At 46.2% G+C, this 25,504-nt stretch overlaps 1 protein-coding gene across 3 annotated transcripts in view; it reads right to left on the bottom strand.

Annotated features, from left to right (window-relative positions):
• The window catches only part of CPXM2 (carboxypeptidase X, M14 family member 2), a 136,955-nt gene that overhangs the window by 110,972 nt on the left and 479 nt on the right, over window positions 1-25,504 (bottom strand). For 2 of the 3 annotated variants that reach the window (NM_001206057.2, XM_059881911.1), the window contains exon 2: window positions 14,620-14,718. The exons of the other annotated variant lie outside the window; for it this stretch is intronic. In NM_001206057.2, coding sequence (NP_001192986.2) covers window positions 14,620-14,718 — 99 coding nt within the window. The remainder of the gene's footprint in view (window positions 1-14,619; window positions 14,719-25,504) is intronic. 3 annotated transcript variants of the gene reach the window in all.

Below are 25,504 nucleotides of genomic sequence, written 5' to 3' on the forward strand. Positions count from 1 at the left end.
GATATTACTTTGCCAACAAAGGTCCGTCTAGTCAAGGCTATGGTTTTTCCAGTGGTCATGTATGGATGTAAGAGTTGGACTGTGAAGAAAGCTGAGCGCCGAAGAATTGATGCTTTTGAACTGTGGTGTTGGAGAAGACTCTTGAGAGTCCCTTGGACTGCAAGGAGATCCAACCAGTCCATTCTGAAGGAGATCAGCCCTGGGATTTCTTTGGAAGGAATGATGCTAAAGCTGAAACTCCAGTACTTTGGCCACCTCATGCGAAGAGTTGACTCACTGGAAAAGACTCTGATGCTGGGAGGGATTGGGGGCAGGAGGAGAAGGGGACGACAGAGAATGAGATGGCTGGATGGCATCACTGACTCGATGGACGTGAGTCTGAGTGAACTCCGGGAGTTGGTGATGGACAGGGAGGCCTGGCGTGCTGGGATTCATGGGGTCGCAAAGAGTCAGACACGACTGAGTGACTGAACTGAACTGAACTGAATTTCTACTTATGTCAAGTAATTTTAATGGAAATATGTAATGTCAAAAGAAATTTCATTGCTACAGAATAACACAAGAAAACAAATTCATGATCTTCATGTACATTAAGAAATGGTTTAAACATAAAAGTAAGAAAGGAAATATTGATGATTGTTCTACATCAAATTTAAGAAGATCTGTTACTCAAGAGACATGAGTACTGAATGAAAAAGAAAGCCAAAGAGTGCAAAAAAGGTATTTACTATGCAAACATGTCCCCTTCATGGATCACTGCCTTGTCTTGGAGAAGGGGCTTGCATAACTCAATGAAGCTATGAGCCATGCTGTACCCAGCCCCTGATGCTGGGAAAGACTGAAGGCAAAAGGAGACTAGGACAGCAGAGGATGAGATAGTCGGATAGCATCACCGAATCAATGCACATGAACTTGGACAAACTCTGGGAGACAGTCAGGGACAGGGAGGCCTGGTGTGCGGTAGTCCATGGGGTCACAAAGAGACACGACCTAGTGGCTGAACAACAACAATGCAAATGTATAACGAAAGACTCACATCCACAATATTTTTAAGAAAAGCAAACAGACAAAAAAAAAAAAAAAGTCTATTATTGATAAGAACAATGAGCAAAAGACCTGAAAAGGCATTCACGAAAGAAGATGTCTTAATGGTGAGTAAAGAGGAGTCATTAGCCTTCAGGAGAATACTGAAGATTAAGATGACAATGAGATACCAGTACATACCCAACAATATGAATACAACTAGAAAGACATGAGACATCTAGACAGCGTATTAAAAAGCAAAGATATTACTTTGTCAACAAAGATCTGTACAGTCAAAGCTAGTTGAACAATAAAGAAGGCTGAGCGCTGAAGAACTGATGCTTTCGAACTGTGGTGTTGCAGAAGACTCTTAAGACTCCCTTGGACCTCAAGTAGATCAAACTAGTCAATCCTAAAGGAAATCAGTCCTGAAAATTCATTGGAAGGACTGATGCTGAAGCTGAAGCTTCAGTACTTTAGCCACTTGATGAGAAGAGCTGACTCATTATAAAAGACCCTGATGCTGGGAAAGACTGCAGGCAAGAGGAGAAGGGGACAACAGAGGATGAGATGGTTGGATGGCATCACCGACTCAATGGACATGAGTTTGAGCAAGCTCCGGGAGATGGTGAAGGACAGGGAAGCCTGGCATCCTGCAGTCCATGGGGTCGCAAAGAGTCGGACTCAACTGAGCGGCTGAACAACAAGAAAAACATACTATCAAATGTTGGTGCAGAAATGAAGCAAGACTGCTGGCTCAAGTGTTATCTGGTACAACCAATTTGGAAAACTCTCTAGGAGTACTTACTCCAGGTACTCATGCCCTGTGCTGTATCCAGATACTCAGTTATGTCCAACTCTATGTGACCCTACAGACTATAGCCTGCCAGGCTCCTCTGTCCATGGGGATTCTCCAGGCAAGAATACTGAAGTGGATTGCTGTGTCCTCCACCAGGGTATCTTCCTGACCCAGGGATCAAACCCACGTCTCTTACATCTCCTGCACTGGCAGGTGGATTCTTTACCACTAATGCCACCTGGGAAGTTCATTACAACATATTAATACAAAGAAAGTGAAGAGGAACTAAAAAAGCCTCTTGATGAAAGTGAAAGTGGAGAGTGAAAAAGTTGGCTTAAAGCTCAACATTCAGAAAACAAAGCTTATGGCATCTGGTCCCATCACTTCATGGGAAATAGATGGGGAACAGTGGAAACAGTGTCAGACTTTATTTTTGGGGGGGCTCCAAAATCACTGCAGATGGTGACTGCAGCCATGAAATTAAAAGACGCTTACTCCTTGGAAGGAAAGTTATGACCAACCTAGATAGCATATTGAAAAGCAGAGATATTACTTTGCCAACAAAGGTTCGTCTAGACAAGGCTATGGTTTTTCCTGTGGTCATGTATGGATATGAGAGTTGGACTGTGAAGAAGGCTGAGTGCTGAAGAATTGATGCTTTTGAACTGTGGTGTTGGAGAAGACTCTTGAGAGTCCCTTGGACTGCCAAGAGATCCAACCAGTCCATTCTGAAGGAGATCAGCCCTGGGATTTCTTTGGAAGGAATGATGCTAAAGCTGAAACTCCAGTACTTTGGCCACGTCATGCGAAGAGTTGACTCATTGGAAAAGACTCTGATGCTGGGAGGGATTGGGGGCAGGAGGAGAAGGGGACGACAGAGGATGAGATGGCTGGATGGCATCACTGACTCGATGGACGTGAGCCTGAGTGAACTCCGGGAGTTGGTGATGGACAGGGAGGCCTGGTGTGCTGCGATTCATGGGGTCACAGAGTCGGACACGACTGAGCGACTGAACTGAACTGAAGTCTATGTATCCAGTTCAGAATTATGCTGAAAGGATACCCCCCCCAAAAAAAAATGTAAGCTGTATATTATACGATTCCATTTATCTAACATTATTTAAAAAAAAACAAAATTACAGAAAGGGGGCACAGATCAGCGGTTGAGGAGTCAGGGACTGGGGGAGGAAGGGTGTGAGTACAAAGGGGCGGCACCAGGAAGCACTAAGGTGACGAACTGTCTGGATCTGCGGCATTCACTTCAGTGAAAGTACACACGCACAACTGCACCGGACCACACGCACACACATGTGTGTGCACATGTATAACTAGCAGAGTCCGAACACGCTCTGTGGACTGTAGCAATACCAATGGCCAGATTTTGTTATAGTGCCAGTTACACAAAATGTCAGCACTGAAGGTTGCATAAGGCCCATTTGTTTACAGCTTCCTGTGGGTTTATAATTATTTCAATTAAAAAGTTTTTTAAGGGATGTCAAAAGGAAAAACCTTTCGTAATGTGTTCAGGGTTATTTACTGATAAAGTCACCAGCTGTACAGGCATCAGAGACTTGGGGGAACTCTAGCTTAAAATTTTGCAACCTCTCCCAAACCCATCCTAAAAACCTATAAAGATGCAGATAAGGAAAGGCCCCCAACAATGCTTCAACCTAATGCCAGAGGTGGAAGGACATTCACCACATGTGAGTGCAATGGAGACAATTGAGAAAAAAATGGAGATGACCAAAAGAAGGGCAGGAAAACCCTTCAACCCTCCTGCATGCCTCTATTCGTGAAACCCAGGGTCTGCAGCAACTAGAAAATCGGACACCTATCTCTAAAGCCCAGACGTGGCTTTCTGAGGTGGCCAAGTGCTCACCTCGCCCCCTAGCCAAGTTTCCACAACTGTTGGATCAGAAATCCTTAAAACACAACTGGACAGGATGCAGGGGCAGGTGTGACGGTCTGACAGTGTGGGGACAAGAACAACACTGATAACAGCATATGGAGGTGACTGTAATTCCCCGTGAATTCCATCGGGTCAGACTGTCTATGAAGCAGCGGTGAAGGAAGAAGCTGGTGCCACAGAAGAGCAAAAGTATGTGAAAGAGAAAAGGCTGCTAGAAAGAGGAAACTGTACTGGGAGTCTGCACGCTGACTTGGCCAACGTCTCCAGATCTGAGGAAAGGCTTAGACTGTCTCCAGGGAAGGAAATCCGACTGGATACTGCTTCATTTGAAGCTGACTGAAGAGCAAATACTAACTTTTAGTCTGTGAAGAATAAAAATTCCACACGAAGAACATTAAAAGAAGTACACCATCCAAGAAACTCCAAAAGAAATAATGTGATTTGATGTAATAACCAGGAAAATGTTTTCCCATAAATTGTTCATCCTACGTATAGTGCAAGAGACAAGGCCTGCATTTGCCAAAAAAAAAAAAAAAAGATATGCTAGGGGGAAAAAACATAGAAAACTAAAAATCCAAAGACATAATTAAAACATACAAATAAGGAGCTACTATTTTTGAACTATGGTCTTTGCCAATGCAGTAGGGGGAAAATAAATAAAAACCTTTAAAAATGGAAAAGAGTAAGAAAATTGTCATTATTTAGTATATACTGATTTTTGTACCCAAATCTAAGTTAATATACAAATAAATTTATAGTTAATAAGATTTCAGCAAGGTTACCAGGTATAAAATCAACATTCAAAGATCAATTGTACTCCTGTAACACTATCAATAAAGCATTAGAAAACTGAAATTAAAAGAATCACAGAAGAGCATCTAAGAAGAAATCTATTAAAAATATGGAAGACCCATATATTGAGAGATATTTTAAAAGATCTAAGAAATAAGAAGATATATCATGTTCATGGGTTAGAAAACTCAATGTAAATATGTTAATCCTCTCCAAACTGATTTTCTGGAATTAATGCACCTCGAGTCTAAATTCCAGGGAAGGTTTTAAAGAGCTTGACTGAAAAAGTGAAAGTGTTCGTTGTTCAGTCGTGTCCAACTCTTTGCCATCCCATGGATTATAGCCTGCCAGGTCCCTCTGTCCGTGGGATTTTCCAGGCAAGAATATTGGAGTGGGTAGCCATTCCCTCCTCCAGGGATCTTCCTGACCCAGGGATCGAACCTTAGTATCCCACATTGCAGGCAGATTCTTCCCTGTCTGAGCCACCAGGGAAGCCCAAAGAACTTGACTAGATGGTGCAAATATCTGTGTGCAGACACACATTCAGTGAATCAAGAGTAACCAAAACTATTGAAGAATAACAAAGTTCTGCTCTATCAGTTATCAAGATTTATTATGAAGGTATAATAATGATATTTTTATGAATGAGTATAAAAAGGAATTAATGATAAAAAACAGAACTGAGAGCCCAAAACAAAGCCAAGCATATATAGACTCTTGATATCCAGCACATAAGGGTAGCACTGAGAAACAATGGGCAAAGAATGACTATTCCCTGTAGGTACCTACAAGAAAAAAACTAAACTGAACTTCAATCTCATATCACAAACAAACAAAACCCATTCCAAGCATATAAAGACCTAAATGAGAAAGAGAAAAAAGGTATAAGAAAGCATTAGAAAGCAATATAAAGAGTAGCAACCATAAAGAAGATTGATACATTTGACTACATCATAGTTAAGAATTTCCATTTATTAGAAGAGTCCATAGGAAGAAAAATTAAGCCAGAAAAGAAAGAATATATTTGGGACAAACAATATAAAGTCAAAACTCATACTTGAATGGATAAATTTATAAGAAAAAATTGAATAGGAGCTTCATCCAAAAAGATATTTAAATGACAAATAAATATATGAAAAGATGCTCAAACTCATTAGTACTTAGGAAATGGAATGAAGTCACAATGAATTACCATTATACACCCAGTAGACTGGGCTTCACTGCTGGCTCAGTGGTAAAGAATTTGCCTGCAATGTAGGAGATATGAGTTCGATCCCTGGGTTGGGAAGACGCCCTGGAGAAGGAAATGGCAACCCACTCCAGTATTCTTGCCTGAAGCATTCCAGAAACAGAGGAGCCTGGCAAGCTATGTTCCTTGGGGTCAAAGAAGAGTCAGACACAACTTAGTGACTAAAAAACAAAAACAGACTGGCAAAATATTAAAGTATGATCACACAATAGTTGTTGGGGATGTGGAACTACGGCGGCCCCACGCCATGCTGATGGAAAACGAGGATGAAATGATCGGTGAGGAAAGCAACTGAGCATTTGTTCAACAGCCAAGTTGAAGCCAGTCTTTCCACGACTAACTGTACACACACCAGGAGAAACTCAAGCCCACAGGCATCAGGATGTGTGTGTAAGAGTTTTCACTGGCAACCCTTTTCATAAAAGAGAGAAACAGAAATATGTCAAACGTCCTTCAGCATTAAAATGGATAAAGAAATTGCTGAGTATTTCTATGATGGAATAAAAATGAATAAACCAAAAGAGCTGAGCAGTGATAGAAATGTACACAGTATGATTTCACTGAGATAAATTTCAAAAACAGGCCAAACACACCAATTAGAAATACAAATATAAGCGGGAAAACTACAAAGAAAGCTGAGGAAATGTTAACAAAGTTGGGATGGAGGTAACCTCTAAAGTTGAAGGGTTAAATGTTGGATAGGGAGACTGACAATGGTTTGACTTCTGGAGCCAGGTGATGGTTACATAGGAATTGGTTTTATAAATATTTGTTAATGGAACATATAGTTAGTGGACTTTTTCCATAAGTATGTATTATTTCACAATAAAAGTAGGAAATATTCTACACAAAGTAGTATGAGCAGAAATACCACTGCAGAAAATTATACCAGTGATAGTGATGTGGTAACAAATGTGTAAAGTGCATATTGAATGGACAAAAAAAACCCCTGAAAATACACAAAAAAAAGGGAGGGAGATAACACTGATTTTTTTTTTTTTTTTTTTTTGGTAAACCAGGGTACTATAGAAGGGACAAAACTCATTATAAGACTAAACATACTCTTATCATGTGATCCAGCAGTCACCATCCCTGGTATTTACTCAAATGAGCTGAAAATTTATGCTCAAGCAAAAACCTGCACATGAATATTCATAGCAGTTTTACTTTTAATTGCCAAAATTTGGAAGCAACGGAGATGTCCTTCAACAAATGAATAAGGAAATGTATGTGGTGCAGCCATATAACGGAATATTATTCCATGATCAAAAGAAATAAGCTCTCAAGCAAGCCATGAAAAGACATGGACGAACCTTAAATGTAAATTGCTAAATGAAAGAAACCACTCTTTAAAGGGTACGTACTGTATGAGGCCAACCACATGACATTTTTGAAAACACAAATCTCTGAAGACATGGGTTGCCAGAGGTCTGGAGGAAGGAAGAATGAACGGGATGAACACAGGAGACTTCCAGGGCAGTGAAACTATTCCGTTACACATGGCAGTTACTTGTCATTATGCCTTTGTCCAAACCCACAGAATGTTTAACAAGAAGAGTAAACACTAATGCAAACTACAGACTTTAGCTAATAAGAAGGTGGGTGTGTGCTAAGTTGCTTCAGTCGTGTCTGATTCTGTGCGACCCTCTGGACTGTGGCCCGCCAGGCTCCTCTGTCCATGGGGATTCTCCAGGCAAGAATACTGGAGTGGGTTTCCATGCCCTCTTCCAGAGGATCTTCCCAGCAAAGGGATCAAACCCACGATTCTTAAGTCTCCTGCACTGGCAGGGACATTCTTTACCACTAGTGCCATACTCTACTCAGTTGTAACAAATGTACCACATGAATGCAAGGTGTTACTATAATAGAAGCCAGAGCTGGAGGGGAGGTACATGGGAATTCTTTCCTCTCATTCTTCTCTAAGTGTGAAAAAACTGCTCTAAAATAAATGAACAAATTTCAAAATATATATTAATATAATATATATTAATTTCATATATTAAATTTTATCTTGAAAAATCAAGATATCTTGATTATCTTGAAAAATATCTTGAAAATATACTAAAACTTTCAGTATAAACTCGAATGAAAAACCTGATAGATCAAGAACCATGAAAGAAAATGAAAATTATCAAAGAATTATCAAATTATCAAAGAAAATGAGCATTATCAAAGAATTTTCTCTATGGAAAGTGTCCAGCTCAGATGAATTTACAGCCTAGTTTTTTCATACTTTCAAGGAACAGATCATTTTATGTTCCTACATGGTTCCAGGTCTTTAAAAAGATAATCCAAGTTTAAACAGATTTTTCTAAATTGCTATAAAGTTTCTTTAATGTCACACAAAATAGATTTTTTAACTCAAAAAGTAGTCATTTAAAGAAAGTCAATACACAATAGAAGAAAAAAACAATTCTTCATGAAGACAAAACAATTTTAAATTTGTTCTTATTATTCAGTCGCTCAGTCATGGCCGACTCTTCGCAACCCCATGGACTGCAGCACGCCAAGCTTCCCTGTCCTTCACCATCTCCTGGAGCTTGCTCAAACTCATGTCCATTGAGTCAGTGATACCATCCAACCATCTCATCCTCTGTCGTCCCCTTCTCCTCTTGCCTTTCATCTTTCCCAGGATCAGGGTCTTTTCCAATGAGTCTGTGATACAAAGAAAATCCTCAAGTTTCACACACACACACACACACACACACACACACAATCTCTAAGCATCGTACCTGGTAGAGGCCTCAAATCTCACCCAACCCAGGCCAAAGGCAGAGCGCTGACGGTGCTCCATTCACAACATGTACTGCTTTGCAAAACCTTCCATCATGGTGGGAAATGAGGCTTCTTTCCTACAGATCAAAGAGCACTTCCTGTGCAGGGCCCGTCCTGCTGATGTGGACCATGGACAGTCAGCTTCAGCATACATGGAACACCTGTTCTCTACCCCTGAACACTAGCTGCGACCCAGTGCAGGGTGCTTGATAAACAGGTGTGATCAAAGGGCTTCCCTGGTGGCTCAGACAGTAAAGAATGTGCCTGCAATGCTGGAGATCTGGGTTCGATTCCTGGGTCAGGAAGATCCCCTGGAAGAGGGCATGGCAACCCACTCCAGTATTCTTGCCTGGAGAATCCCATGGACAGAGGAGCCTGGCGGGCCACAGCCTACGGGGTGGCAAAGAGTCAGACACGACTGAGCGACTAAGCACAGCATTCGGATCAACAGTGGCTTCTTCCAGCACTGGGCATAGCCTTAGGTGAATCAGACACAGATCCTGCTCACAAGCATTCACAGCCTCCCAGGACAGAAGAGTCAGGCACAGGAATCACTGTGGTGTGAGAGAGGAGAGGACCAGGAGCATGAGGAAGAGATACAGGAAAGCAAAATACAGGTAACCAGGACAGGCTTCCTGGAGTCAGCATCAGCACAACTGTCAAGTTCTAAGAAGTCCCTTGGACAGCAAGGAGATCAAACCAGTCAGTCCTAAAGGAAATAAACCCTGAATATTCACTGGAAGGAGTGCTGCTCAAGCTCCAATACTTTGGCCACCTGATGCAAAGAGCCAACTCACTGGAAAAGACTGATGCTGGAAAAGATTGGAGGCAAAAGGAGAAGGGGGCAGCAGAGGAAGAGATGGTTAGATAGCATCACCGACTCGGTGGACATGAGTTTGAGCAAACTCTGGGAGATGGTGGAGGACAGAGGAGCCTGGCGTGCTACAGTCCATGGGGTCCCAAGGAGTGAGACACAACTGAGCAACTGAACAACAGCAACAAGTTCTGAGGCAGAATCCAGCAAGCTACAGTCCATCAGGGCCAAATTCAGTTCACCATCTGTGTCTATATGGCCCAGGAGATAAGAATGGTTTTTATATTTTTTTAATGGTTATTTAAATACCAACATAATAGTCTCGACTTTGCTTGCTGGCCAATAAAGTGTGTAATATTTAAGATCTTTTAAAAATATCTGCCGACTCCTATAACTAAGGCATGAAAAAAATCCCAAGACAGCAAATAAAAATCACAGCTAATGTTTTGTGAGAGCTTACTGTGTATGCTCCACTCTGCACACATTATTTCATCTCCACAAAAACGCTATAAAGGAGATATTATCCCCTCTTTACAGAGAAGGAAACTGGGTCATAGAGATAGTAACTAGCCCAGAGCCTCACAGCCAGTGAGGGTAGAGCCTGACCCCAAAGCTGCTTCTCCATCACCAGCTGAGATGCCTGCCCAATTCCCTTTGGAGGAAACACATGAGTGAGCTTTCAGCACAGAGCATGTCTGAGAAACAAACTCTTATCTGGCTGGGAAAAAGGGAGACAGAGGCCAGAAACAGGTCAAATCATGGTGGGCTCTGAATGTCAGCCAAGGAGCTATTCTGCAGCCAATGCACGGTAAGTTCATTGCAATACTCCTCATTCAGTAGCAATATACTGAAAACAATCTACATGTCCATCACCTAGAGTTCAAATAAATTATGGAACGTCCATTCAATAGAACACGATGCAGCTTTTTTAAAAATGCGGATCTTCCTTACTGTATCTGTCAGCTACTGCTGTGCAGCAAGCCACACAAGCTCCCAGGGGCACATAGGAAACACTTGTTTCTTAGTTCCTTCAGACCAGCTGGGCTCAGCTGGTAGCTCCAGGCTGCAGATTGGACCTGTATCTGCTTCACTCATCTCCTAGGCTCCTTGGACCAGTGGGCTAGATGCGTGTATTCTTCTCATGGAGATGGCTGGGCATAAGGAGAAAATGAAAACGAGCAAAGTCTCTTAAGCACTCAGCCCAGAATTGCACTTTTTCAGTCCACCTTATTCTATTTGCCTCCACAAAGAACATGGACAGCCCACAATCAAGGGGCTTTCAACTTTTACAAAGGAAACTGCAAAGTCAAATGGCAAAGGCTGTAGATTTATAGAGATGTGAAGGCTACACCAGTAATTCAACCACTGCATATGCTATTAAAGAACAACATCCAAGATGTATTTTGGAGACTTGCCACAGATGACGCTAATCCTTAGTCACGGTGACAGCCATGTACGTAATCTCTCCCTTAAAACTAAGACTCTCTCAGGGTGAGTCAGAAACAGGAGGGAAGGGAGCAGGGCACAAGCTTTAAAAGAATGACATAGCCATTGTTGTTGTTCAGTCGCTAAGTCATGCCCAACTCTTTGTGACCCCATGAACTGCAGCACACCAGGCTCCTTTGTCCTCCAGTGTCCCCCAGATTTTGATCAAATTCATGTCCATTGAGTTGGTGATGCTACCTAACCATCTCATCCTCTGCTGCCCTCTTCTTCTTTTGCCTTCAATCTTTCTCAGCACTAGGGTCTCTTCCAATAAGTCGGCTCTTCCCATCAGGTGGCCAAATTACTGGAGCTTCAGCTTCAGCGTCAATTCTTCCAATGAATATTCATGGTTCACTTCCTTTAGGACTGACTGGTTTTACCTCCTGGCAGAAGAAGGGACTCTCCGACAAAAATTGGTTAGAACCAACCAGGTACAAGATGGCAGAAGTCAACTTCCAGAGGACCTTGAAACTCATCATACTCTCCTTGTAATTTGTTGTTTCGTTGCTAAGTTGTGTCTGACTCTTTGCGACCCCATGGACTGTAGCCCACCAGGCTCCTCTGTACATGGAACTCTCCAGGCAAGAATACTGGAGTGGGTAGCCTTTCCCCGCTCTAGGAGATCTTCCTGACCCAGGGATCAAACCCATGTCTCCAACATTTGCAGGCAGCTTCTTTACCACTGAGTCACCAGGAAAGCCTGTCCCTGTAACATATTAGTTGCTAAATGACACAACCCAGGAGCCATGACAGTTCTGAGGCGGACCATAAACCTCCAAAAAGTGGGGGCTGGCCCAATTCCTGGAAATCTCAGCCCTCTTCTCCAAAACAATTGGAATAATCCTCCCACTCATTAGCTTATGAAATTACCCAGGCCATAAAAACTAACCACCCCGCATTTTGGGGCTTCTCACCTTCTGAGATGGCCCACACTCTGTCTGTGCAGGGTATTCCTCCCAAAGCCCTTCTCACTTTTTGAGAGAGACCACACTCTGTCTCTGAAATGTGTGTCTCTCTAAATAAATCTACTTCTTACCTATCGCTTTGTCTCTCACTGAATTCTTTCTGTGATGAGACGTAAAGAACCTGAGTTTCAGTAAGCCCTGAGACAGGACCTGAAAGCCAGTGGGTTCAAGCCCCGATCTGGGTTGTGTGGTTTCAAATCCACATCTGACCCGAGCCCTTTGATGCCATCCACTCACATAGCTCAGTGTGCTTAATATCTGCTCTGCCCACCACCCTGAAAATGAAGCAAATGCCATCTGTTCCACCTGCCACCTTGGACATGATATAGATGACAACCATCCTCCCCACCCCGTCATTCTGCCACATCTCTAGCAAGGCCTCAGCACGACCAGAGGAGATGCTGAGAGAATGATGGACAGGGGGTCCTGAGCCTACCCAGCTGCCCATCTGAGGCCCTGTTCTGCCCAGCTCCACCTCGAGGTGACCCCTCCTGGTCCAGACCCATGTTCCCCAATGGCTGTGCCACCTGCCTCCTGCACACGACCTCCCCTCATCACCATCCTTCTCCCTCCTGTATCTGCACATTAGGGCCCCTGCAGCTTCTCTTCCCTCCAGGGTTTTCCTCAATTTCTCAATTTCATTTTAATAAAAGAACATTATGAATAAAGTCCACAGGCCAAAATCACATCTAGGACACTCAGTGAATCAGAGCCAGAAAGGCTGCCTTTGAGAATGGGGTCCCAACTGTTCAGACAGGGCTCTGAGGTTAAGGTCAGGGGAACAATCCTGTCATCCAGAGTGGGAGACGGGGAATGGGCGTGTGGCAGAACAGGGGACAAGTTCAGACTTCAGTGTGCACGTGTTTGTGTGTGTGTGTGTGTACATGTATTTGTGTACAGAAATGGGCCTTGAAAAGTCTTTGTGATAAACAACAAAGCAAGATTTTTTAAAAATTCTAAGTGATCTTTCTAAACACATGGTCTTTCTGTACAGTATATGGAACTATTTTCAGCATCATGTAATAAACCATAATGGAAAAGAATGTGAAAAAGAATATATATATATTTATGTGTACGTATGTATAAAATCACTTTGCTGTACATGATAAACCAAAACGACATAGCGAATCAGTTATACTTCGACTCAATAAATTGAAAAAGAAAAATCTTTGTGAAAATGCCTTTCGAATTTATAACAACTTCCAACTCTGGTAATGAAGAAATATGATAATTCAAACCAGCCCTTGTGCTAAAGCTACTAAAAAATAAATCTGGAAAAATATTTTTTAAAATACTTTTGAAAGCATCAAAGAATGAACAAGACAAGAAAGAACTCTCTGGTCCCAGATCTGACAGCAACAGAACCCAGAGAGGGAAGGCCAGACCAGAAGCCCCTCTAGCCCCGTGGCTTGTAATCTGGAGAAACAGCTGGTGTTTTATCAGCCTGTTGGGGCCAAGGGACAAAAAGTCATGCCGAGGCCCACCCAATGTGGGAATCTCATTACCACCCACAGAGTGGAAACCCCAAAGGACTCCACTCTCAGGGCAAACCCACAGAAACACAGCCCCAGCACCCCTGAGTCCTCCACACACCCTCTGGACATGCTGGGTCCTCCCAAGGGCGATGAGCCCAGGGCTCGCCCACCCACTTTATGACAGAATAGAATTCCCATATATTAAGTGGTTGCAGAAGTTCACTGCTGTGGAACTTCTGTTTTTATTTTAGGATGTGCTGTTAGTCCTATCTATGATTTCTTTGATGGCAAATTCTTGGTTAGAAACCCAACCCCAAATCATCACAATGTGCCTAAGGGAACATACAATTCCTTCTGTGACAATCAACTCTGTTACACGGTTTATGGGCTCACATGGCAGCCGAAAGCGGATCCTGCCTCTATAAATGTAAATTTGTGAAATGCTCTATATATGTCAAGCAGCTGTGCTGCTAAGCAGAACGCTTAGAATCAGAAAATCGGGAGTTCAAATCCTTGTTTTACAAACTGAAGGCCACATAACGGTAGGCAAATGACCCATATTACTGAGTCTCATTTTCCTCATCTGTGATATGATGACGGTAATAATAACGATAATAAGACCATCCACAAGACTCAGAGGGACATCAGGAGATGTGAAGTAAGAGGCCCAGTGCACAGGAACTACTGAGAGCTCAAGTGCTTAGTACATGTTCAGTATCACTAATGTCAGCAGAAATGTCTTGGGAAATACCACAATTCAGAGTAACATACAACAGTGGTGATAGTTAATAATAATAATATTAGCCAGAGCTTGTCCGTGAGTCTAGAACAAATGGCTTTGACTATCCGGAAGTAAGTAATTGAAGGACTAATATTTTTACATGACTGTAAAACACCAGGCCTAGCATCACGTGCTTTGGGAGTTGAAGACTTGACCTCTGACCCTGGAGGCTCTGGGTTTTGTTGGGTGATAATAAATGTATACACAAGGCTGTGGGCAGCTATGAGGCCCCACAGGAAAGGAAATGAGGTTGTCTTCAAGGGAGAGGAGGTGAGGGAAGAGCAGAGAAGGCAACCGAGAGCTCCAGGAAATTCAGAAATGACCTCAGTCAAGCTGATGAGTTTGAGTTACTCAATGACTGTGTAGTTACTGTACATGCAGAAGAGAAGGGATGTGCATGTCTTCATTCCTCACCCACGAATGGTTCAGAAGAGGCAGAAGACCCCAGACCCATCCCCCTCCACTCAGAACTTGGCTACTGTGTCTGGGCCTGTGTCCTCCCAGGGCCAGAGACTGAGCTGGGGCAGAAGGCACATCAGGGACCTCACTCACCCTCTCGGACAGCGTCACGGGCCAGGGGGACGCCGTGATCATCACTGGCAGCCTTCTCAGAGCTCTTGGTTCTCATGCCTTTTCTGTTGATATTTTTACCTTAAAAAATAAATGAGAGAGAGAGAGAGCAAGAGAGATGCCTTTACTTTCCCATATATCAGAGTCATCCCAGGATGGTGAGACTCAACCATCTTCTCCTGCAAAGCAACCATCTCCACCCTCTGCCTCCCCAGACCCTAGTGATGGCACCTTGAACTCTGAGAGGCTGGTGGTTACAGGGAAGGAAGTGTGTTATGGTGAATGCCCAGGGAAATAAACACGGTAACAAGCAAGGCACATCTGCAGGTGGCTGCTATTCAGAGGCTGCAAAACGTCCTGTGGGGGTACTTTTGACCCTCCCTGGCACTCCAGGAGTAACACTACATTTAACTGATGAAATGGATAAAACGGAGCTGGAACTTCAGGCCTCTGAGCCTGGAGCTAGATTTCCTACCATGCTGGGCTCCTCCCACCTAATTCTCTCCAAGGCCCCAGTTGAGTACCCGGAGGGGCTCTCTCTCTGCTCACAAACACCAGCTTCTTTTCAGCCTTCAGATCATATTTTCTGTCCACCAGAACTCAGTATATGTTGTTTCTCCTCTGCAGCATCCTTCCATTCACTCTTCACCTATTTCACTTCCTCTGATCTTGCAAATCCCAGCTCAACCATGCCCTCCTTGAGATGGCCTTCCTGAACTGCCCACCTAGATCACTGCCTCCTTTGATGGGCTCTGACAGCACGTGTCTCTGGTCAAGTTGCTTCTATGCGGAGCCTGAGGCAGGGGTTCCGTGCATGTAATGTACCAAGGTGGGGTCTAAGGAGAAAACGTGGGAGGAAGCAAGATGAGGCAGAGGCAGGAGCTAAGCTAGGCTGGGCTCCCAGCGAGAATCTGACTCAGCCTGACGCCACGGGGAGCTCTGGAGCTGACACTGCACAGAGTGTTGGTCCCACCATGAGACAAGGGGCCACCTTTCCTATGCTGGCTGGTCTCTGGCTACAGACTGATCTACTGGGGGTAGGAGAAGTCACCTTCCAAGGGTCAAGCTCCAGAGAACGGAGCAGCTGTGAGTCATCACAGCCAAGCCCCAGCAGCTGTGGGAGAGGCATGCCTGGGTGGGAAGAGGACCTGGCGGGGGGGGGGGGGGGGAGCGGGTGTCAGCAGCCCCCACTACAGCTCTGCTCCCCAGTCTGGGATAACATCATCACACACATACAACACATGTTGTTCTGTGCATGGAGGCAGGACCTGCGTCTGATTTTGCTCATGCTCTCCCTCCAGAGTCTGGTTAAGCCTGTGATGAACAAATGATCATGAATGATTATGAGTCAGTGAATGACCAACGAGGCAAAAATAAAGGGAGGGGAGGGTCTATGGAGAAAGATACTGAGTTTGGACTTTGAGAAACAAGCTGAAATACCAAAAACATCAAGTGGATTGTGCCAATTCATGAAGTCATTTCAGATTAAATTCTAGAGTCACCAAAAAAAAGAAGAGAGATTTATCAAGAAAACATCATCAAAAAAGTCAAGGGTGCATCGTGCCTGGCCAAGGGCAATTCTCTTTCCATCATATTCTTGGGTGATACCTGCTGGGCGTATCTTTCATTTGTAATATAAGCTAAAAAAAAAAATCACAAAATTAAGAGTCCTCCTTGGGTCAGGGAAATTAAAAAACCAAAACACTCAGAAAGGCCAGAGGAGGAAGGCTGCCAACCCGAGTATAGCTGATGACATCAGCCTGATATCACCTGGCGTCTGTCCCATTCTCGTGGGGAGGGATGTCACAGCCAGTGATCTCCAAAGACGACTTCTTCCGAAAGAGCCTGATGGTGAGTCGGTAAAAATCTTGATTGTTTGGAAAATTGGGCACCATAACTTTTGAGAAGGAAGAGTCTGATCTGGCAGAAAGATAAAATGGTGGTGGCGGGGGCAGGGGAGGGGGCGGCGGGGAAGTTTTACACAATGTAAGAGGAAAAAGCCAAAGTTCTGGGGAACAACATTCCATCCAACATTTCCCAGAAGCCGGACATTCATCGCAGGCCCTCCCTCTGCCAAGTCACCCTCTCTGGGGCCATAGCGGACAACACGGGAGACGGAGTCAGAGAACACGGTCCTGCAGACGCACTCAGCCTCACTCCCCTGGGCTGGACCCTCGCCCTGCACTCAGCTCTGGGAAGCCAAGAACGGCCCAGATGTGGGGCAGATGTCCTGTTACCCCTGAGATCAACATGTGGGAAACAGAGTCCCCACAGGGAGTGGCAAAGAAGCAGAAACAGGCAGGGCCCCTGCCACCTTCTCTAGGAAGATCTACTTCTGGGATAGTTACCTACAGATGTGATTCCAGCCCCAGGCAGACAGGCTCTGCCACTGCACCGACCACATGTGTCCTCAAGGAACCCACCTCTCCCCTCCTGTGCTCCATCCCCTCATCAGTTTGAAATAAGGAGACATGCTACCTGCCTCGCTGGAAGTCATGGGGCGCACACGGACGCCATATATCCAAGCACCGAGGGCAGTGCCTGACCGGCGGTGACCAGTGAATAAAAGACAACCTCCCTCTTCTCATTGTTCACATGAGTCCCGAGTTCCCACGGTCACAGAGCACCATCCCAGTGGCTGGGCAAGTAACAGCCGACACGTGGCCCATGAGTCACAATTTACAAGGCATCCTCTCATAGATTAGGGCTTCCTCTGTGGCTCAACGGTAAAGAATCCGCCTGCTGACGCAGGAGATGTGGGTTGGATCCCTGGATCAGGAAGATGCCCTGGAGGAGGAAAGGGCAACCCACTCTGGTATTCTTGCCAGGATAATCACATGGACAGAGGAGCCTGGTGGGCTACAGTCCATGGGCTCACAAGCAGTCGGACACAACTGAGCAACTGGACACACATATAGGTTCTCATGGATTGAAACGTTCCGTCTTGGCAGATACCCATCGAGGGCAGGAAACTCGCTGTGAACATTACCCTACAGATGGGAACACAGAGGCTCAGAGGAGAAGAGACCCTCTCAAGGTCACTGAGAGAGCCAGGAGGCGGCAGAGTGGGAGCCCTATGCCAGGCCTAGGCCCTTCCCAACCTCTTCTCTTGCAGCGAGAAAGGCAGCATATGGTCTGTAGAGATGAAAGGAGAGAAGTGGAAATAGTGCTCAGAGGAGGAGCCGGAGCCAAATCAACATCTCCATCTGGGCTGTATGACAAAACCGAATTCCTTAAAAGTAGCAAACGGAATTGCCAGTGGGGGCTGCATATTCTATTCTAGTCCATGGTGATAAATATCAAGCTTCTTGGTTGATAGGAAACTATATTCCCCCCTCCCGATATACAAGGAGCTTACAGTAGCAGCCCCAGAAACTGAAAAAATTCTTTGCTGCATATTTGCATTTTCCCCAGGAAATTCCAGCCCGGGAGCATCAGCACTCTCTCTCTGTCCTGAAGGATGCAGCCCTGAGCCCTGAGCCCCTCACCAGCTCTCGGGAAGGACCCCACCAGGGGAGGAAGGTCCTGGCCCCAAGCCACTGAGGGTTTTCGAAGCTCCCCAGAGAGGCCACCTCGCTGCACTGTGACAGACGATAATTTCACTTTCTCAAATACCACAGGACCAAGGAGGATCTTGCAGGAGGACATGAAAAACCCAAACTAAACTTAGAAACTGGAGCTCCCTGTGTTCATTAGCAGGAAAAGGCTCGACACGGGGCGGGGACTGCCCTGTGCCCTCTTCCAGATCCCAAACCTGAGAGAGCCAAGGTCCTGGTGGGAACAGGTTTCCCAGGGATCAGGTAAAAGCCTGGGGACCAAAAGGTTGAGTGGAGGAAGGATGTGCTTGCTTCGGTTAACTAGCAACCTGGAAGGTCTGAGCTGGAGACGGAGGCATCGGGTGTAATTTCTCAAGTTTTTTTTTTTTTTTTTTTAACCAGGACTGGACCAAAGTCTATCGATCAATCAACCAACCAGCCAATCAATCCCTCACAAGCGCTTCTTCCCACCCATACCCCCATCCCCCACTCAGCCTTGTCTTCCCTGGGAAACCTTCGAGTCAGCCCCTGGCCCTCTATGGGCCGGCCTTTTGTTCAGACGACTTGGTCTCCACCAGGGTCCCTGGAGCCGAAGGGACAGCCCATCCCAGCCTCTGGGCAGCGGCAGCTACTTTGCTGACGTACAACCAAGTAAGAAGCCCTCAGCCTTTAAAGAGACACTCCCAGAACAGCAGCAAGGTGGGTGTGCCAGGCCCTGCCAGGGGCACTGCAGGTATCTGCAGTCTCAGTTTGGGTTCTGCCTGGAACCAGCCGGGGACAAGGCTTTGTGCTGCAGAAGTGACCGGGGGAGGTGATTATTTCCTGAATCACAAATGAAGAAGGGAAGACAGTGAGACTCAGAGAAGGAGATGCCAACAACCTGAGCTGCAATGCTGGCAGGAAGCCATCAGGACTCAACGTGGCTGGGGCACCTGGAGGCCCTGGGTCGAAGCTGCCTCTCACCCGTCCCTCAAGAGACTGGGAGGCTGTGCCTTGACCTTCTAACCTCACACCACCTCAGGAAGCTTCTTGTTATTACTCCCCGTCACAGTGATGAATTCAAGACGTGAAGATGTCACCTGTGCCCACGAGTGGCACAGCCAGATTCTGAATCTCTCTGAATCCTGAACAACCTCTGCCAAACCCTTACTCGTGCCTCTCATGAACCAAGTATTCCATAAAAGTCTGACGTAGAGCCTTGAATTAACACCTGAAGGTGTCCTGTGTGGCTCTGACATTCCTATGATGCCCAGATCAGTAGCCAATGGGATGCCAATCAGTTACAGACACGAGCCCTTCCCGTGGCCATTCCAAGGCACCCTGATTTTATGGGTTTCATGATCCCAGGGAAGCAAGAGGAACCTCAGAAGGCCAGAGAGGGCAGAGCCACTGCTGGAGACACCAAGCCTGAGAACTCAGGCTCCCTGACCACCTCGGGGACATCCAGAGAAGACCCCCACCTCAGAATTCCAGGTTCCCAGGGACTTCCCCGGCAGTCCAGTGGTTAAGGCTCTGCGCTTCCAGTACAGCAGGCAAGAGTTCGATCCCTGATTGAGGAACTAAGATCCTGCACGCCATGAAGCAGGGCCAAAAAAGAAAAAAAAATCCGGATTCCAGGGCCCAGGCTGCTGTTGCCATGAGACCTAAGACACTGTCCTCCGTGAGACCCGGCAGTCAGGGATGCTCAGAGCACACAGGAAACACAACGGCTATCTTCAGAAGCCAGGCCTCCAACCCAGCTTCTCCAAACACACAGGTGTCTGCCCCTTCATCACCCACACACAAGCCTGGGTTTCTACAACCACAGGCACGGTGGGGAGATGTGCCAGCATGAAGAGTTGACTTTGGAAAGCATGTTGGAAACAGAGGTGGTGTCTTAAAGCTGTTTGCTGATGTACATGAGAAGAAAGACCTTTTCTATAAAAAGTCCTTTCCCTTGGAATTCTCTAGGAAGTTGATCTGGACAAAAAAAAAAAAAAATGGATTTAACTCTTCCAGAGAGCATATAATACCATGATGCAAAGATTTCTTGCTATTTGTTTAGGTGTGCCTATAGCCTTGTGATTGCTTTTAAAGTATGCAGGGAAACATTTACAAACACATGCTCCTAATCCTCACACTCCAGCTTGGCCCAAGAGATGGCATTTCCAACCGAAGGGCGAAGCGCGCAAGAAGCCCTGAAGGGTGCTGAAGCAAAAGCTTAAAAGTGAAGCTCTTTCCAGCAACTAGCTGGCAATGCATAACAGAAAGGACTTTGTTTACAACCAAATATGCTCATATAACAGCTCTCTGATTATCGCCAGCCCCTCCCCTTCCCGGGCCAGAGTAGAACACAGGACAAAGTACAAACTTGCCAATTCTGGGCACAGACACACCAACAAACGTGGCTTGATGCCCACTCTGTGAATTCCACGGGCTCGAGACAGAGGGTCAGAGCCATGGGTGTGATGCAGGCGAGCGTGTGTTCCAATAGACGTGCATGCTCCCCAGCCCTTGAAGGAAGCAACCAACATGTAGGAACCCAAAAGTTCAAGGCTACTTCCAGCCCAACGGAAGAAGGAGAATAAAACATCTTCAAATCACCTACTGAGTCTTGTTTATGAACTCATCTGTTTTTCACGACCTCTTGGGACGGCGAGCAAAGCGAGTCAGTTATGTAACTATGGTTTACTTCTCTGATGCCTATTTTTTCCCTCTAAGAGGAGTATGGTTCCAAACCAAAGCCATCAATTTGGAGATGACATGGAAAGTACACCCCACATCCACTCGCATGCCCAGACTGTGGTCCCGCATCTCACTCTTCACCCTAGGATGATGAAAACGGGGCCCAGAGACTCATTCTTTGGACCTCCAACTGCAGGGGTCTAGAAAATATTGAATTTGGCGAGAGACAGTTGAATAAATGGAATTAGAGAAAAGCAGCTTGCCAGGTCCTTGTGAGGAAGAACATTCTAGCAATCAGTACTATTTATCCAATGAACAGGTAGCCTTTCAAGGTGGTGAGCACCCGTCAGTGGAAACATAGGCGCCTAGACCAATGTAGAAGCCCAAGATGGAGCTGCTTTTGCCCACGATGCCACATTACCAAATTTAAACTTACATAAACTTCTTGGCACGAACAATCCCTTCCTGACCAGAAGTATCCAGTTAATTCCCAAATGCCAGGTCAACTCTGGGTCTTCTCACCCCAAACAAAGTTGACTGTGTCACCCCAGGCAACCAGATATTTTCTATTTTCTTTTCCTTGCTCTTTGTTCTATAAAAACTTCCTGCCTTCTGCCCCATTTGCCATTCCCCACACGGAGACTGCCTGCCCACTTCATGAACTGCTAAAGTTAGTATCACCTAAATAGTCTTCTTCAACCAATTTTTAACACCAAGTAGCCTGCTGGCAGGATCTTGCAATGAATAAGAATTTGCTTACAATGAACACTTAGGTTCCTTGAAGATCTACAATTCTGGGATTTGCTGATGTTCACAACGAGGGCCTCAGAAACTGTACGAGACTGAGTCCTACTCAATCACAGACAAGGAATTCCACAGTCCTGTATCCTGATGGGGTGGGGGTTGGTTCTGTGAATCTATAGACGTGAAACAGTGCAGAACTACACACACACACACACTCTCATACACACACCCCCGCACACACACAAAAGTGCACACGAAAACTGGGGAATGTCAGGTGATGCTAGTGGTAAAGAACCCGCCTGCCAACGCAAGTTAGACGTAAGAGACACAGGTTCAGTCCCTGGGTGGGAAAGGTCCCCTGGAGAAGGAAGTGGCAACCCACTCCAGTACTCTTGCCTGGAAACCAAGGCATGGGCTGAGGAGCCTGGCAGGCTGCAGTTCTTAGGGTCACACCGAGTGGGACATGACTGAAGCGACAGCACATCCTCTGAAAGTTAAAAGTATTGTACCAATGTCATTTTTCTGTTTTGATACTGTATATAGCAGTGATCCTTAGCCCACTGGTGACATGTGACAATGTCTAGAGATATTTTTAGTTGTCACAACTCGGAGGAGGGTGCTAGTAGCACCTTGTGGGTCAAGGCCAGGCATGTTGCTAAACATCCTACCATGCACAAGACAGCCTTCCCCATACACACACACACACACACACACACACACGGCAACCCCACAATGTCAATACTCCCAAGGTGGAGAAATCCTGTACTGTAGTTCTAAAAGGTGCTATCATTGGGGGAAGCTGGAAGAAGGGTACACAGGATCTCTCTGCACTATGTTTACAATTTCCTTCCTGTCTATACTTATTTCCAAATAAAAACCTTAAAAAAATGTAAGATTCCACTCTATTCGGTACATAAGGGCTCTACTCTGGAATCCATCAGTTACTCATGGAAAAATGCAATACTCTCAATTAACCAAAAGATTCAGCTATCCAAGCCACTTCCAGGAGAATGTCGGCCCATGAAAGCCATTGCACATTGGTGGCATGAAAAAACAGCCAAGAGTCAAAGCCAAACTCACACCAAGATCGAATGCCCAATGCCCTTGGCCCCTTAAGTAAACCTTCCTATGGGATTCAGACAAGACTCCCCCTAGACCCAGAGACACAGAGCATCTACCTCCCATCTTCTCTTGAGCCCAGCCTTTATGTACGATACAAGCTATGTGGCAAATATTTTATCATCTGGGAAGACAAAGCACATGAGAAAATTCTCAATGAGCAGTTATACGTGCTCTTACATTCTTCTTCCCTAAATCTAACCCCTCACTCCCACCTCAGTGCCTAGACAGTGCACCACCCACCCAGTCCAAAAGCTCACAGTAAACATTCCCACTGTGGCCCCTAAGAATACTATAAATGCCGTCCTAAGATATTAGTGCAATCTGCTGATGAAATGGTCCAACACAGAGATGAATTCTTCTGTTACATCATGTGTGTTGTTGTCTAGTTGCTCTGTTGTGTCCAACTCTTTGCGACGCCATGGACTGTAGCCCCCCAGACTCCTCCGTCCATGCGATTTTCCAGGCAAGAATACTGGAGTGGGTTGCCATTTCCAGCCCAGGAATCAGACCCACGCCTCCTGCACTGGCAGGTGGATTTTCTACCACTGAGCCACCAGGAAAGGAGCAGTACCTGTATCAAGCCACCCCTTACGGGAGGCAAAATCATTTTCTCTTACTGTAATTTCACTGCACAAAACTATCACTAACTGCCCTCAGCAAAGTGATTCTTAACCAGACTCTCTGACCTCTCTGACTTCAGGTTCAGGATAGAGGGTTCCACTGGTCAAGGGCCAAAAAGATGAGGATGGGGAGGATCAGAGCTAAAAGTATTGGATCAAGGTCACATTTTGCTTGTCAGAGTTGGGCAGGGGGAGTCTAAAAAGCCCCAAACTGTTTATTAGAAACACACCCTGAAATGGTAGCAGGCCTGGAGGTTGAGTCTCTGGAGCTTCCTGTGTTCAGTTTGGGGAATCAACGACACTGCTCTCGACACACCTGCAACTACCCTCTGAGCATCCCATTCCAGAGTGTTCCAGGAGAGTGGGGCGAGGCCTTTTTGCTCTCCCCTCCCCCAGGGCCTCACCCGGCACCTGATGCTGAGCAGGTTCCTGGTAACGACCTGCAGAATAATGAACAGCCCAGAAGGGACCAGAGCAACCGCAAGCTGACACACGACAAGCTTTTGTTGAAAAGCTCCTAGGACAAGCGACAGAGTAAAGCGAGGCAGCCGTCAAGTGCGGAGGAAGATGCTGGGGTCAAGAAGCTGAGTACTGAGACCCAGGACTGGGATGCAGTGCAGTCCTCGGACTCTCAGTCAAGCCTGGGGCTTCCCCCACGTCCGCCTGGCCACCCCCCAGTACATACCAGAACCTAACAGATGTGTCTCCCACCCAACTCGACCCACCATGCCCAGCGCCACACCAACCACATGGCAGATGCTAAAAAACAAAAACACATCCCAGCTTGATTCACACGACCAAACAAAAAAGCCCTTCAGTTAAAAGCACAGGAGAAGGGCCTCCAAAGCTGCCACACCACCTTGCGAGTGACCCTGAGCAGACTGCTGACACGGTCAGAGCCTCAGTTTCCTCATCTGCAAAGTAACAAGAATATCCACCCCTCGGAGCCCGTGAAAGAAATAAGTGAGATGGTTGCCCATAAAACTCCTAGCAGGGTCACAGCGAATGGTCTACAAATATGACTGCCTTGTCCCACTTCCATTCCTATTATTAAACCAGCGTGGTTTTTACAAATCTTAATAGGCATAATTGCCCAGAAAATATGGTGAATGCTGGCTCTGTGCAGGGTGAAACAACTCACAGAAGGGCCTGCAGGTTCACAGTCACCCACAAACTCAAATCCCTGGAGAAGGAAATGGCAACCCACTCCAGTATTCCTGCCTGGAAAATCCCCTGGGCAGAGGAGCCTGGCAGGCTACAGTCCATGGGGTGGCAAAGCGTCAGACGCGACTGAGTGAGCACACAGCACACTAACTCGAATATGGCAGGACCCCTCCCGCTCCAGGTAAGTGCAGAGTTGCTGCTGCGATGGCCCCCAGGACTTAGGAGTTCCTGACCCTCATCTCTGCTCCTTCCCCACGGCCTCCTGCTATCCTCAGTGAAGAGTTTAACCAGACAAAGGTGATGCGCTCCTGCCAGGAGCTGCGTAACGGTGCCACCACCGGCACGAAGCTCCTTTCAAGGGAGGCCGTTCCAAGGCCGGGGAGCTTGGCCACAGTCCTGCTCTCACTCCTCAATCCTGAAATATTAGGACCACAGCCCTTTGCAATTTGAGCCCAGGACACAATTAAGAGAAAGTCCTCTATTCACAAAGAGTGTAAGAAACTGAATGGAAGCTATTTCCCCAAGACTCGGCAGGCAGAACATGGGGGTGCGTTTGAGAGGGGTGGGAGGGGTGGGTGGGTCCGAGGGGGCCTCTGGGCTTCCTGAAGTCCAGCAGCCCGGGCCCTCCTGGGGCTGCAGCCCAAGGCTCCCCAGCAGAACCGCTGCCATCCTAACCGCTTCCTGGGCAGAGGATTCAAGGGACCCACAGAAAACAGGATGGGGGTAGCTTTCGAGGGGACCTTGGCTGGGGAAGGGCCGGCCAGCTGAGTTCTCCCCAGAAGGCCACTATGCCAAAACAGACCCCCACTGGTCACATTACCAAATTGGAAATTCACTCTCAAGAAAACGTCCTGAGAGAAGACTGAAGAAGTAGGCAGTAAGATCCTTTTCCCAGTAAATCTCAAACTTGGCGCTGAGGGACCCGCTCCCCAGGCAGCTGAGAAGGGCAGCTGGTCAGGTTTAAGTTCTGGGGCGCTAGCACGGGCCTCGGGACGCGCGGTCAGTGCCTAAGGAGGT

Source organism: Bos taurus, chromosome 26 (assembly GCF_002263795.3).
Source record: "Bos taurus isolate L1 Dominette 01449 registration number 42190680 breed Hereford chromosome 26, ARS-UCD2.0, whole genome shotgun sequence".
In the NCBI taxonomy this organism is placed as follows: domain Eukaryota; kingdom Metazoa; phylum Chordata; class Mammalia; order Artiodactyla; family Bovidae; genus Bos; species Bos taurus.